Raw genomic sequence first — 14,372 nt, 5'->3', positions numbered from 1 at the left:
CTTCTGTCTGTTGTCACAGGATGTAAGCATTTCCACATCAAATAAATGCCACAGATTTTCTCCTTCACCTCTCCGCCTTGGAGGACAAGAGCTCTGCAGGTAAGCCTGGAGTGCCCACAGTGAATGTTACAGGGAGGATGGGATGATGTTAACAAGGTGCTAGAAAATACTTCAGGCAGCAATCCCTGCTAAAGTGTCTGTGTTTTAAATAGAAAGCCCTTTCTCTTCCAGCTCTGACCCCAATTTTTCAGCATCACAGGATAAGTAACATTGCAAAGGATCTGAGAAAGTCTCTGGCCCAAACTGAGTCAGTTCTAAGGTCAGCACAGGTTGGAGGCTCAGTGCATTTCAAAAGAGAACAAAGGGAAAAAAAAAAAAAAGAGGGAAAAAAAAAAGAAAGGGAAAAAGGGGAAGAGAAAAGGGAACTCATCACATGGACTATATTGCATAAACAGTAAATGCACTGAGTGAATTTGTTATGACCTTCAGAAACCTGTGTCATATGTTGGCTCTCTTTAGAAAACAAACTGTCATTATACAAAGAAAGAGATGTGCCACTTTGAGCAACATGTTAAAGATTTTTAAATCAATTATTCATCTGTGGATAAAGAAGAAAAAAAACCCACAAAAAACAGAATAGAGTTACGTCTTGGTTTTACCATTTCTTTCTAATGACCAGTTTTTATACCAAGTTCATCTGGACTGACAGCTGACACATCAACTTAAGGCCAGAGCTATATGAAATGGCAGAGCTGCTGTATTTAATCCCCCACTCCCTCGGGCACTCATGCATAATGCAAAGCACAGGCAGACACCTAAAAAACAGTGCTAACTCCACCAGGATTGGAATATTCAACGGAATTCACGGGAAACAGACTCCTATTTGCCATCACTGTTCAACAGCAAATGGCAGGCTAGCTCCTGTAAGCTCCTCTGGAAGTGTCCTTCAGCAACAATAGGGCAGCCCTTTGTAAGAATGCTCCCAGAGGATTCCACCCTGATTCCTTTGCAAGAGCCGATTTTCCAGGGAACTCTAAGCGTCTCAGCCTCCTTCCCTTTCCTCCCAGCAAACAACACTGTGATCGGTTTTGATTACTTTTTTAGTGTGACGGATTTGTGATGAATTTCCCGCTGAACAACATGCGGCAACATCTAACCTGCAGGGACATCTCACCCCTTCACCACGGTGTGACCAAGACTCCAGCTCTCAGCAAACACCGGGAAAATATTCTGACCTTGAAGTTACCATGGAAAGAGGAGCCTAATTCATTCCTCAACTGAATAAGTAAGGCAGGAAATCAATCCGAGAATGTTAATGCCTCTATTTACTTGTAACCAATCCTAACAGGAAAAAGCAGTAACTGCATTTCTCAGGCAAACAAGCACCTTCATGAATCAGAGGTCTTTTCACAAAAGGTAGATGACCAATTAGGCTTTACTGGATTCTAGTTTAATTAGTCTCATCACCTTTTGGTGCATTATTTTGTTAGGAGACAGAGAACAAAAAGAATCCAAAGCCTCTGATGATAAAGGTCTGAACTGTAACTCTTCTTCATGTCGATTCCTTGGATTTTTGATATTACAAGAGAAGTCATTATTCCGTGTGTTCTTGTTCTTTGTTTAGCTCTTGGTGCGGTAAAACAATGGCATTTGCTTTTCTGGTTTTCTCTGATGCTTGTCCTATAGCCCCAGGTTTTGGGGCACGTGACAATTCAGCTCTCTTCTCTTATAACTGCTCAAAACAAGGTTATATCAAAGAAAACATTTAAAAGCATCTCAGTCTCAGGCACTATTAGTGATAACTTCTCTAACATCAAGTTCATATCATGCCATAGGTCAAAATTACTTAAGTTTTAACCTCCATACACAGCTATGTTATTAGCTGTGTTGGATTTAAAGCACACAGCTTCTAAACCATTCTAGGCATGCTATTTCTTTAATGCACATCAATAAGAGAGACTTAAAAATAGGTCTGACTTGAAATTGTAACTTGTTTGTACATTAAATGCTCACAGTCCCACCTTGGCAGAGCACACTGCCTGCCAGCTGTCTGCTTCTGCTTAATCTTAATTTATTTAGGTATGAATTCCCTATTAAACTGTCTTTGTGCTAAGCTTTGAAGCATTAGTTGGTCAATTACTGACACACACATGGTCCAACAGGTATTTTGCTAACAATGAACACATGTTTTATTGATCTACTTCTTTTCCAGCTCATTAAACACAGCTGCACTCAAGTGATCAAGAGAGAATAACCATAAAACCCTAAGAACACCCTTCCTACAGAGGATCACAAGGAATGGCACCAGCTGCCTGCACAGAGCCGCTGCTATGCTGACATGGCCACAGTTTGCACCTCTGCAGAGGCAGACATCCATCCAACTGATGACAAAAATGATTGCAACAGGTAAACACCTAGAGCCTCCTCCTTCAAGATCGTCATGCAGACATACCGGGTGATCTGCAGTGATCTCCTCTTGATCTGCATGACCCCATGATCTGCAGAAGACACATGACCAGCAGCTGAAGCTACAATCTGCAGCCAGGAAGGTAAAAGCTCCAACTTGAATACTTGCTGGAGAATTGTTAGAGAAAGTTACAGACAGAAACAGTTTGACAGCAGATGAAACCAGCTCACCTCTCTTCCACCAGCCAGCAAATTCCCATGCTTTCCTTGCCAGCCCACACCAGTTTGCACCCCACGAGTAACACATTGCTATGAAGCTTCTCCTTTCCTCCCAAAGACACAGCATTAGCACTGAGAAAAACAGCATCTCTGGCACAGGAATTCACTCCCTTTGAAGCAAGATGGGACATTTGCACATCAAAACTATTCTGTTGAGCTCTCTGTTACCACTGACAGGCATTACTGTGCTGATTAACCTCACTTCATATTTTATGGTGTTGTGTTTTGCCTTAAAAAAAAAAACAAAAAAACTTCAAGTTTGCTTTGAAATAAGCATTAAATCAAAGACCTTGGAAAACACGGTTTTGACTCTCGCTTTTGGCCACTTTCTCAGGTGCAATACAAAGAAACTGTGCTCTCAAATTCGGTAACATTTTCCTGAAGTAACAGGAGGGCACTGCTTCGTAACAGAAGCTGGAGGGAGAGGTCGTTATAAAACACTGAAGCCTCCACCTAATCACCTTGGCTTTATATAAAAGTTTCCTGACAACAAGCCAGCTCCATCTTTTTTTTACTTTTTTTTTTTTTTTTACTCTTTAAGGCTGACAATGTAAAAATTCTGAGTAAGTGGTGTGAGAATACTAAGCCAATATAGAGAGTTGCTGCAAAAGCAAAAATAAGGCAAAGCATTTGTTTCAAATCAATTACATGCTATCTGTACCCTCTAATAGAGGCTCCTACTTAGTGATTAATACAGAAAAAATACAGGCATTGCTATGAGCGAGCATCTGACAGAAGCCTCATAACAGATGGTCACAGAGATACTTGGTCTCCACTGAGCTCAAAAGTCAGGGAAATGTTCGCTAATTTTTAAGCGCAATTCAATTCAGCCACTTTTATCTGTTCTTAATTGAGTTAGCAGGAAGTATACACACTGACATTTGTTTCTTGCAGTCAATTAATAAAAAAAAAAAAAGAGGAAAAATTGAACAGATGCACGTTCTAAAAGTTCTGCATTGTAAGCACGGGAAGTTTCAGGGCGTGATCAAACATTTTGAAATCAATGCCATCTTCAATTGTTCGCTCAGCACCCTGTGAACATCTAACTGCTGCAACAACAGTGCATAAAAGCTAAAGGGAAGACCTTACATTAAAGCTAGAGTAAAGCACAATTGTCAAATAAGCATGTGCTTTCATTTCTCCAGCAGAGAGCTTTTCTCAAGTAAAAAGAATATACTCATGTCCACTTGCCTTTCTTCTGCTTCTGCTTAGCACTGCAATGGACAGCTCTGGTTCCACCTGTACATCTCAATTCACCACCACCTCCTTCCACATTGTCTTTCCTACAAGTTTTTTTGTAGTCCTGCAGCATTATCCTGGGATGCTGCCTTGGTCTGCTCCTTCCAGTGCTTTCCCATCCCCTCACTTCATGCTGCAGCTCTGCTCTGGTCTCATTCCAGCACTAATCAGGCTATTTCCCCATTGTAGGAAAAAGTGATGCTACATTTAAAAATACCTTCCTCCTTCAATTTGAGATTCAGGCTAAAATTTCCAACCCTACTGCTGTGCTGTAATGGCAAGCTCCTTTGCATGGGAGACAGCCTCTCTGCAGTTTTTGCTGTCAGCAACAACTATCATGTCATTCTCAAACTCAATTAAAAGAAAAAAAGCACCTTTCTTTTCATCCTTGCTCTGTCATATATTCTTTAACCAAGAATATATTCAACAACTTTTAAAGGTACGTGGGTTTCTTTGATTTTTGCATGACAGACCCTAAGCCAAATTGCATTTATTTTTATAGCATTCATGTTCTAGCACTAGATCACACTTCCAGGGACAGACACCAAGGAATCTCAACAGGTTACTGCCAGAGATCTTCCTATTAGATTAAATTTAAAAACACCTTTCATAGCAGCATTAGATCCCTCCCTCCCTACTGCTCCACCAAAAATTTGCACCCAAAGGAGAATTTTCTGCAGCATCTGGGGAAGCAGAACAAGATACTCTGTGAAATCTCCTCTAGCAATTTGGCCAATGCCAATGTAATTTATGTGGAAGGCAACTGAGTGCTCCTGTGATGAATGCCAGTAGAAGACAGACAGACAATCTTCCCCAGTTTCTCAATAAATATTTAACAGCAGATGCTGCTAAGGAGGTTTCATATTACTAAGGCTTCATTACTTTTACACACCATGCTACAGGCCATTTCCTGGAATATGTAAAGCACTATACTAAATAATTAAAATGAGATTGTCCTCTTCAAAATAAGCCAGACACAATTGGTGATTCAGCTACATGATTTTCCTGGGTGTGTTTGCATACTCACTATCTTGCAAAATTTTATCATTTATAAACAGCTTCTCACAGCCATTAGGATGGATTATTTATTCATACTTGTGCATCTACTTCAGGCTGTAACTGCAATACAAAAACATACAAAACATTTTTAATGTACTAAAGCAGGACACCTAACCAGGCCTCCACCCACAGATCATATTATCTATTGAAAACATGGACCTCCCAGGGTACCTTCTTGACATCAAACATCAATTAGCAAGGCTCTACTGTTTTGTGACTGCTCTTCCTCAGAGATCACCCTTTCCCCTGCAGAGGTTCTGTTGTACAGCCCTGAATGGCACCTGCCTGACTACAAAACAGAAAGAGCTGTCCTCAGCAAAGGACTCCCTCCACATGTTCTGCTTCAAAACTTGCTCCTTTCCCCCTCACAGTTCTTGAAATCCAGATTCACTGGAGCAACCTTATTTAAGTAAAGAATAGATCTAAGAGATGAGGGTCCAAACCATTCCAATCTCATTGATGCCAGTAATTCCACTGGTTTCAAAAAACACTGTGCTGAAATTGCTGGAACCACAACTAGGAGCAAACTGTGAAAAATCTGGCCATCATTCTGTTGCTGTTTATGAACTCTGCAGGCAAGGCATGCCTGAGTACACATATACACCAATGCCAGTGGTACCTCAAAAGACAGGATGGACAACCTCCACACTCTATTTTCATTACCTTGAAGACATGGCACTATTTTAAACCTCCCTCCTGATGAATGAGTTATAAGCAAGAAGATGTTAAAAAGAATAAAATCTGACAGGCATTACAGAGGAAAATCTGTACTTAAATCAGCATACAGAATAAAAACAGAATATCATTAACTGACTTAATTAAAAGGTTACGCAATACCACTGCACTTACCGCGGTTACATTCAGAAATGGGAAGTGTTTGGAGATGAGAAAACTAGTAACATAAGTACAAAACCCTAATACTGCAGAGCTGAAAAGCGTTACTTCAAATGCACTAATTGCAAATGCCATACAGTGACATACTTTTCACTTTAGTATCACATTGCCATGATTTAATCTCTTTTGCCATCTGCTTTAAACAAATGGCAGTGTTACTCCCAAGAGGATAAAATACTTCCCCTGTGATTCAGATCCAGCAAGTATCCCACAGATACTGATATCTAATGGCAGAGTACGAAACAGCATTCTGTGGTACAAAGAGGAAACAAATTTCTCATTATCACTTGCAGCATTAAGGTCTTCCTCCTGTTAAATCAAGGTGATTTAGAACCTGGGAGATATGGGTGCTGATGTTACTCAGTTACATATTCTTACATATTTCCATTGCATTTTATTCTGATAATAAAGTTGAGCACAAAGTGGGCTGTGTCCTCTGCTTACCTATGCAGCCACCCATGTTAACAGCAGAAAGAATAAGCTGTATACAAAAGGCAGTTTCTTAATATAGAATTAATTGGATGTTCCCAGATTTACATTTACTCAATTAAAAGACAGAAAGTTTAAAATAGATCAACACCACATCTGCACAGGAGGCTTTCTGAAAACCCCAGAGATTCATAGTCATGCCACTCTCTGCTTTTAAGAGTTTCCCTCTGTTTCTCAGGTTAAAGAACTGGGGGAATTCACTCTTTATGCACAGCAAAAAATAAAAAAGAGCCACCAATGCAAATGCTGTGAAATACCGTGGAAAAACAGTATCAAAATAGGCAAAAACCCCATCTTTCCATGCCACAGGCAATACAGGGCTGATATGCTTTTGGCTACAAAGGATGCTGTTGAAACATGAGACCAGTAAAACATGCACTGTGTAGAGTATAATTAGTTCAGAGAATGAGTGAATCAAATGTATTCAAAAGGAGCTCACATAGCAGTAAAATCACAGAAATTAACTGACAATGGTCACATACACAGAACTGTATGTTGTTGGATGATGTTTTTTTTGTAAAAGTCATTATTTAACAGGTTCCCACTGACTAAAGTCATCTTATTCAACAATGTCCTCAACACGGGAACTCACCAACCACCACCAGTGCTGGCAGTAATTGCTATGCTTATTTGGATAAGGCCCTGAGTTACTGTGCTCCAGCCCTTGCCAAAATCCTGTGCTGACTTGGAACAACGGGGAAACAGCTTGTACGTTTTCAGATGACTTTTAACACTGTAGTACAAAGCATCTTGCATGAGATTTTTATCACACTTCCATCAGCTTTACATTATACAACTTCTGTCAACTGAGACAACAAGGAAAGAACCAAGTCTGTGCAGCACCACTCTCAGTTTCTCTGCTGCAAACACATTCACATACTTTTATACATCATTAGGCTATGACTACGTCTAGGTAGCCAAAAATAACGTGTCATTCTAAACCTCAATTAAAATATGATCAATGGAAAATAAATCTCATCCAACGTTTTAAGAACAGGTCCAATCAGACAATCAGAATTAGCACAATCTACCTTTAAGAACAGGAAAGGGATTTCCTGTAAAGGACAAAGATGATACTACACACTGTTTCTGGGACTGGCTTAGGTTTTTGTTTTTTTTCTATTAAGAATTAAATACTTTGCAACACTAGGAGACGCTTTTTTCAGTAAACAGTTTCTTTTTCTACAGTCACCTTATTTCATTTTCTTGTGTGCATATATGCACAGATTTTCAAACAATACAATTGTAAATGTTGGGAAAAAAAAACTCCCATAATCAAGTTTCTGGGTAGTTTTCCAGACCTACTGCTTTTCAGCTATATTCCTGTAGATACAAGATCTGAATAATTAAAAAAAGAAGAAGAAGAAATGAAAGAAAGGCAATATTATTTACTATGATGTCATTCACTTCATAGCTTAAAAGAATTAAAATTGCACTGATTCCTGAAATCAAAGAGCTGAGTCCATAGGTAAATGTTTAGACACTGATTTCAGCTAGTTAACCTGACATGTCAATTAAATGCAAGATGTAATTTATTCAATTCTCAGTCTGATCTGACACAAAACCTATACTTCCCCAATTCCTAATTAGCCAAAGTACTTGTCTTCTTTCATGCAGATAATTTCATAACCATTAGTGTAAAGCATTAACACGTTTTTCTTTCAATCACATTTTCCTCCTGTTGACTGACACACCTTTTCTCGTGAGTGTACTTGTGCCAGTTTCAGCTTTGTGGGAACTTGCCCCAAGGTCTTCAGTAAAGTTCACTCCCATACACATAAAGCAATCATACATAATCATGATGCTAGCTATGGAAAGACACATGTCTTACCTTAGAAAATATGAGCGGAAAATTATGCACTGGAGGAATGTAGTTATTTCCATTTAAACAGCATAGTATTTAACATACAGTTGAATGCATCACGATTAACTCCTCAACATGATGTTCAGGTGGTGTTTTTCATTAAATAATTTACAATTTTTTTGGCAGACCAGACTTCTTATACAATGCTTACTAATTCTACAGAAGTCAATCAAAATCGAGAAATTAAATTGGTGTTCTGAGCACAAAATTATTATATACAAGATCTGGATACGTATGTCACCTATACACTGCTATTTTCAGTAAGATATACTCAGTTTGATTTTTTTTTAATTCTATTTTAACTCCTTATTTGGGACTGATTTTGGAAAGATGACATATGATATGCATAGAGCTGGATGAAAAATGCAGAAAAATAAAATGTCACATTTTATTGACATGAGAATGAGGAAAATTTCAACTAACTTTAAAATTCTGTTTTTTTCCTCATTGTATCCTTACTGGTTTCCATTCACAGCAATCAGAGCTGACTTTATCCTGCAGAGGAGTCAGGAAGAAAAGCCACAAGCACTTCTTAAACTCTGCTAAACTCTCTGGGGAAAAAGCATGGCCAAAAAGCATCACACGGAATCTGCTTCCTAGTATGAAATGTTTACACTATTCAGCTTGATTCCTATTGCTTAGAAATGAGTGATTTACTTCAATTCCATGTACAGAGTTTGCTGGAGCTTCGGATGCCATCTGTCATTCAGGAAGAAGCTCAGCATTCTTCTCATTCCCTGCTCCCCATACGGCATCTCCAAATACATGACAGAAGCAAGCTCGAATCATGCAGACTCATGCATTGCATGACATACTTGTCATCCTCCAAGTCACAAATGTGACTGTGGAATGTGATCCCTTACAGGGCAGGTTCCCTTCTTTCCTGCTCTAGCGGCGCACCGGGGGCTTCACAACACAACCTGCACCACCAAGATGCCACAAGAATTTGCTGTGCTGCTTTGCCAATAGTGCTCTGTGACTCAGCAAAGGCAGTAGCTGCAGGTTTTACAGACCTGACTTTGCCAGAGAGATTTCTGCTAGCCTGCTGCTCCTCCCTCTCAGGCAGGTGTGTAGCCAGCACTGCTCCCCAGGCTGCTGGGGCTACTACACTGGTGCCCAGTTACCAGAAGGGCATCTTTACACAGAGAAGCACCACCAGCTCATTTGAGAATCAGTGCAATTACACCAATGCAAGCCAGTTTAATTAAACTAGACACTCTCATGTGGGCTTAATGCAGAGAGCATCCTGGTTAGCTTGCATTTGAACACTTGCCAGTGCAAGCTAATCCACTTTTGGGAGGTTTAAACCCACATACGTGTTCTCTTTCAAATTTGGACTAGCTTAGCTAACCTGTTACTAAAAGGACAGCTTCATTGAAACTGGAACAAGTTTCACCACACTAATTATTTAAGCATTTTTAGAAATACTCATCTCTTTTACTAATCAGCTTTGTTTGCTGATTGTGGTGATGAGAATAGTCAGCTTTGAATACAAAATGCTTTTCTGGCAATCTGTATACTAAGAATGATGTTATAGTAAGGCTGTGGTGGATGCCTGCTTAATTCTTTACAAGAAGTACTAAGGAGCAAGTTCTCTAACCAAGGACCTCCCAGTGTGTTTGACCTAAGAGTATTAGAACCACTGTACCTGCGTATGTTTTTAACTTCTGATCCTACTTAGTTCTGCTGTCCACTGATCTTTGCTGTGACCTCATTAGTGTGCAGCTTGCATGGGGACAGAAGTCATCCCACGCTACCAGCTCAGAAAGATGGCAGCAAGTCAGCTACAGTCTTGATTTGCCATGTGCCACCTCAATCTCTTGGTTGTACAGGAAAAACCTACCAGATCATTTCAGCTATCACACCAAAAGCATACCACTGTCTTTAATGATTTCTAGATGCTAAGGCTTTTTTACGTCCTTTTCTACAACTTTCATCATAATGAATGAAAAGGCCACATAAGATCAAAACTAGACTCAATGTGACAGGAGAGAGAAACAGACTAGGGTTTCTCATTAACATGGTTTTAAGTCCAGGGAATTCAGGGAATTTTCAGTGCAATGCACTGCTAGGATAGCATAGCTTTATGCCAACAAAGAATAGGGATACATTTTTAGCAAAAGCTGTCTATATTTGTGCTTTGTTCTACTGATTTTCTCAGTTACGCTCAGCAAGAATGTAAAATGGCATGCAACTTTTTTTAACAAAACTGATTACTTTCACTACTGCCAAGCTGCTTTCCTTCCTGGGACTATTCTTTCTGCCCATACTATTAAAAATGGTATTAATTACCATTATTAAAAGCATCCTTGTTGCTTTTGCAGGAGAAAGACATCTGCTGGTAAGGGCCAGTCGGTTTCCACAGTTCATTGGTCAACGCTGGTTGACAAGAAGTATCAGCCCTGAGGTCCACCTGATTTTCACAAGTCCTTGCCATATCCAAGTTTGAGATGCCCAGCCCATACACAACATCTTCATAAACAAGAGAAGAATCTGATCTGTTGAGGCCACTTAGAGACACGCGTACTACAGCTTCATTTAAGTAGAACGCATTTTCACCACGTAAGCTATCCAACTGATCATGTCCCATTATCTGCAGAACAAAAAAAAAAAGAAAACAGTATTTTTATCTCTGTCCAGCACCAGAAGAACCCTTATACCAGGATACCTTCAGTTAACTGTCAGACAGAAATGAGGATTCATAACATATAGTGATTTCGTTTCCCAGAAGCTAATATCAAAACATGTTGAATTCCCCATGCACTCAGGAACAAACAGCAGTAATTGGGTATACTTTGTCTTGGCCCCTCTCAAAACACAGCAATTCTCAGTAATGATGTTTGGCCATCCAAAATCAGCTAGGTAACTGGCTCAGAGAGATGGCAAAAATAATGGGCTGGCTCTCAGCCTCCCTGCTCCAGCTCTGCTGCTGAGGTATTGGAAAATGCAGGACAGAAAAAAGCCCAGGGCATGAAGTGCATTCAGATCTCATAGTTTATTTGAAATTAAAACACATATGAGATAGTCTTACACATAACACAGTGTCACAAATGAAACAATAGATTAAGAACGATTTTAAGCCTGTGGCTCTTTGACAATGAGAATTTCATTATTTCGCCTCTGTCTGTGACATTCCTGGCTATCCCTGCATCTGGCTGTCATCCTTCAACTTTCCCTCCTCAGAAGAGTTCAAAAGTCCCATTGAATAAAGCTGATGTGCAAGTTCAGCGTGTATTTTATCATCCACTTCTTAAGCTTGGACAAATAAGTCAAAGTTTCATCACATGTTGTACTACTCCATGGTGCTTCATTGTTTGAGTTGTGTGAGCAATACATAGAAAAGTAATGTTCACACCATAGTCACAAAAGCTGGATGAAAAGGAGGAGGTCAGAGGCCAATTTTTCATCTTCTCATTCAGGCACAAGCTTAGACACATAATGGTCACTGCCTGAGATGGGTTAGCTGCCAGCTGAAGAAGTAGGGAGGTGATGACCTGAAGCAAGGTTCTACTATTTTTCTCATGAAAATGAAAACCTCAGAGAAAAAAAAGCTGCTTGAGTGAGCAGGCTTTGAATCCAGGTGACTTCTTTTGATTTTCAGGTGCTTTAGAGAACAGTAATGGAAACAAGACTCTAAACACTGGAGCAAGAGCTTCCTTCATACACTGCAAGAAGAACTATTTTCAGTATGAAATGCTTAAGCAGCCTCAGAGCTGCTTTAAACTGCATCACCTATCAATGACCATCTCCAAGCAATTTCACTGTCCAGGTTGGAGCCACGTATCAAGGTAATTCCCTTAGGGGCTGCTTGTTTCAGGGGAGCAATATAGTTGATGCCAGGTCTGATAGATAAGACTTCATGAGAACCAGGCTATTCCTACTCCTACAGTTTCTGCTCCTCACTGGGGACAGCACTGCTGTTCAGGAGCAAGGAGAGTATCTGAAAACCTTCACTAAAAGTGTTTCATGCCTTAGGCTTTACAATAGTATGATTTCCTACAAAAAGCAAGAGGCATGATACATCTTGCCAGAAGATGCAAACACTCTGGTAAAGCAGAATAAAACACAAACTTCCATCTCTTGAATTTAACACTCATCAGTTTGACTGTGGCTCCCATGGGGCTCCAAAGTCAAAAGCAAGCCTAGGGATATGCCTGAACCACACACTTCCTCATGGTGCTATCAGCCAACAGACACTCTGGCATGGCACACCATTTGTCAGGGAACATTTCTACATCTCTGCAGCTAGGGATGTAGTTACAGTGGAGAAAAACATACCTCATGGCTCCCTGTGGGCAGCAGCAGGTTGCTCTGGAGACCATGCTTCCAGTGCCAGAGGAGTTTCTTCTGCACTTTGATACTGTCCCTTTTTTTCTCCAACACTTTCTGTCCTTCCTGCAACCTCTCCAGGCTCTGTTGGAACTCCTGCACCTGCAGTGCAAGGCCCTGGCGGCTCTTCTCCAGCAGCTCCTCCTGGCAGCTGCAGGCCCGCTCCCGCTGCTCCAACAGGCCTGCCCTCACCTCCTGCTCTTGCTGCCACTGCTCGCATTCACGCAGCCAGCGCTGCTGCTCTTGTTGGAACTGCTGCTGGAGTTTGCTGATGTTTGCCATCTCATCCCTTTGTTTTTCTGAATTACGGTATTTTTCTGGTTCCAGGAAGAGGGGTATCCGAGAACTATGGCTACGACTGGTCTTCTCATTCTCTTGCAGGAGTAACCTATGGAGCTCTCTGTGGCTGTCCTGGATAGCTAATGCTGCCTAGACACCACAATGAAACCAAACACAAATGTTTAAATATTAGCATCCGCTCATTTCTGTATTTTTGTTTAAAAACATTACATAAAAATGTTTCACCCTCATGCAGAGAACTCTGTGTTCATGCCTATTCCAAGGCATGTTTCTAAAAGCATGCAAACATTTCACGCACATTTAATAAGGCTTCTGATTTGCAGCTGGTGTTATAATATATAATGTTTAGGCTACAGCTGCATGCCTCAGTTACAGTTGGGGTCCTGTTCTGTCAGATGATGTTAAGACACAGGAAAAACAATCTTTCATGGTTAAAGAGGGCATTAAAGCATTGGCCTAGGGAATGCAACACTCAGCAAAGTATTCCTAAGACAGATTTGGTGCATACAGAGAAAAGTGCACCGCTTCCTGTGCAGCTCACACAAGGCATAAGGGTCCCCTTGTAAACCTGCAGCAGTTTAGTCCTACTAACAACAGTTCTACAAACATCTTCCAAGACAGCCAGGTCGTCTTACTCCTTACATGCACCTGACCTTTGCTGCAGAAATTGGCAGTGTAGTCATGGTTTTGGTTCAAAGTTTCAGTAGCTTTTTTCACAACCAAGAGCACTATGTGTCATCCTTCACAAGGATGCTGTGACATGGCTTGCACTGAAGATTGTGACAGTATCCACTATAAAAATGAAATAAAACTGCTGGTATCTAAAAGAAAAGCAAGAAAAGCCTAGGCTTACTAATGCACTTAGTGCACAGTTGGTCTTTGAGAACTGACATGGGAAGCAGATGCTCCCAGAGAATTCTCTCAGCACCACTGCCCCAAGCCATCCACTCTAGCTTTACACAATGTGCAGTTCCCACTTTTCTTGGCTCTTCCTCAGTAATAGGTCTGCTAGTACTAGATCACTGCTTTGTGAACAGAGCAACGATAGGATTCTCTGCTTGATTCTCTGCACCTACACTGCCAGCATACACAACTTTTCATAGTCAAAACCATAAGGCATAATTCTGAGCCTACTTCATTGCCACCAGTATTAAGCCATCTATTTTTCAATTTTTACAAAACTCTTCCTGATTTACAAGTTTTTTTGTTTTTTGTTTTTTGTTTTTTTTGCTTTTGATTTGCTTCCACTTAATTTCTAATCCACAAGTTTCTGGGATTGCTAGGAAGTATGCTAATATCAAGGTTTAAAAGTTAAACATATTGAAAAATAAACATTTTAAAATTGATATTCAAAATTGCACCAAAGGAAAAATAAGTTAAAATGTTCTAACTTGTCAGAAAGAGCCAAACACTTCTGACTAAGGCTCTACAGAATAAAACAATAATGACTTGATGTTGAAATATCTATGAAGGTTGGTTGGTCACATAAGTGGCCTAGGTGTGGTTTAGAAGT

General features: G+C 40.3%; 1 protein-coding gene across 4 annotated transcripts in view; it reads right to left on the bottom strand.

Moving 5' to 3' along the window:
- ARHGEF28 (Rho guanine nucleotide exchange factor 28) overlaps positions 1–14,372 on the bottom strand; it is a 126,037-nt gene that overhangs the window by 6,514 nt on the left and 105,151 nt on the right. For all 4 annotated transcript variants that reach the window (XM_042875316.1, XM_042875318.1, XM_042875317.1 and 1 more), the window contains 2 exons: positions 12,509–12,988; positions 10,523–10,823 (listed from right to left, as the gene is read on the bottom strand). In XM_042875316.1, coding sequence (XP_042731250.1) covers positions 10,523–10,823; positions 12,509–12,988 — 781 coding nt within the window. The remainder of the gene's footprint in view (positions 1–10,522; positions 10,824–12,508; positions 12,989–14,372) is intronic.

The sequence above is a fragment of the Lagopus leucura genome, unplaced genomic scaffold, assembly GCF_019238085.1.
Source record: "Lagopus leucura isolate 7727_CA_CO unplaced genomic scaffold, USGS_WTPT01 Super-Scaffold_100014, whole genome shotgun sequence".
Taxonomy (NCBI): Eukaryota; Metazoa; Chordata; class Aves; order Galliformes; family Phasianidae; genus Lagopus; species Lagopus leucura.
Note: the sequence above shows the minus strand (reverse complement) of the source record. Positions and strands in the feature narration are given on the sequence as shown.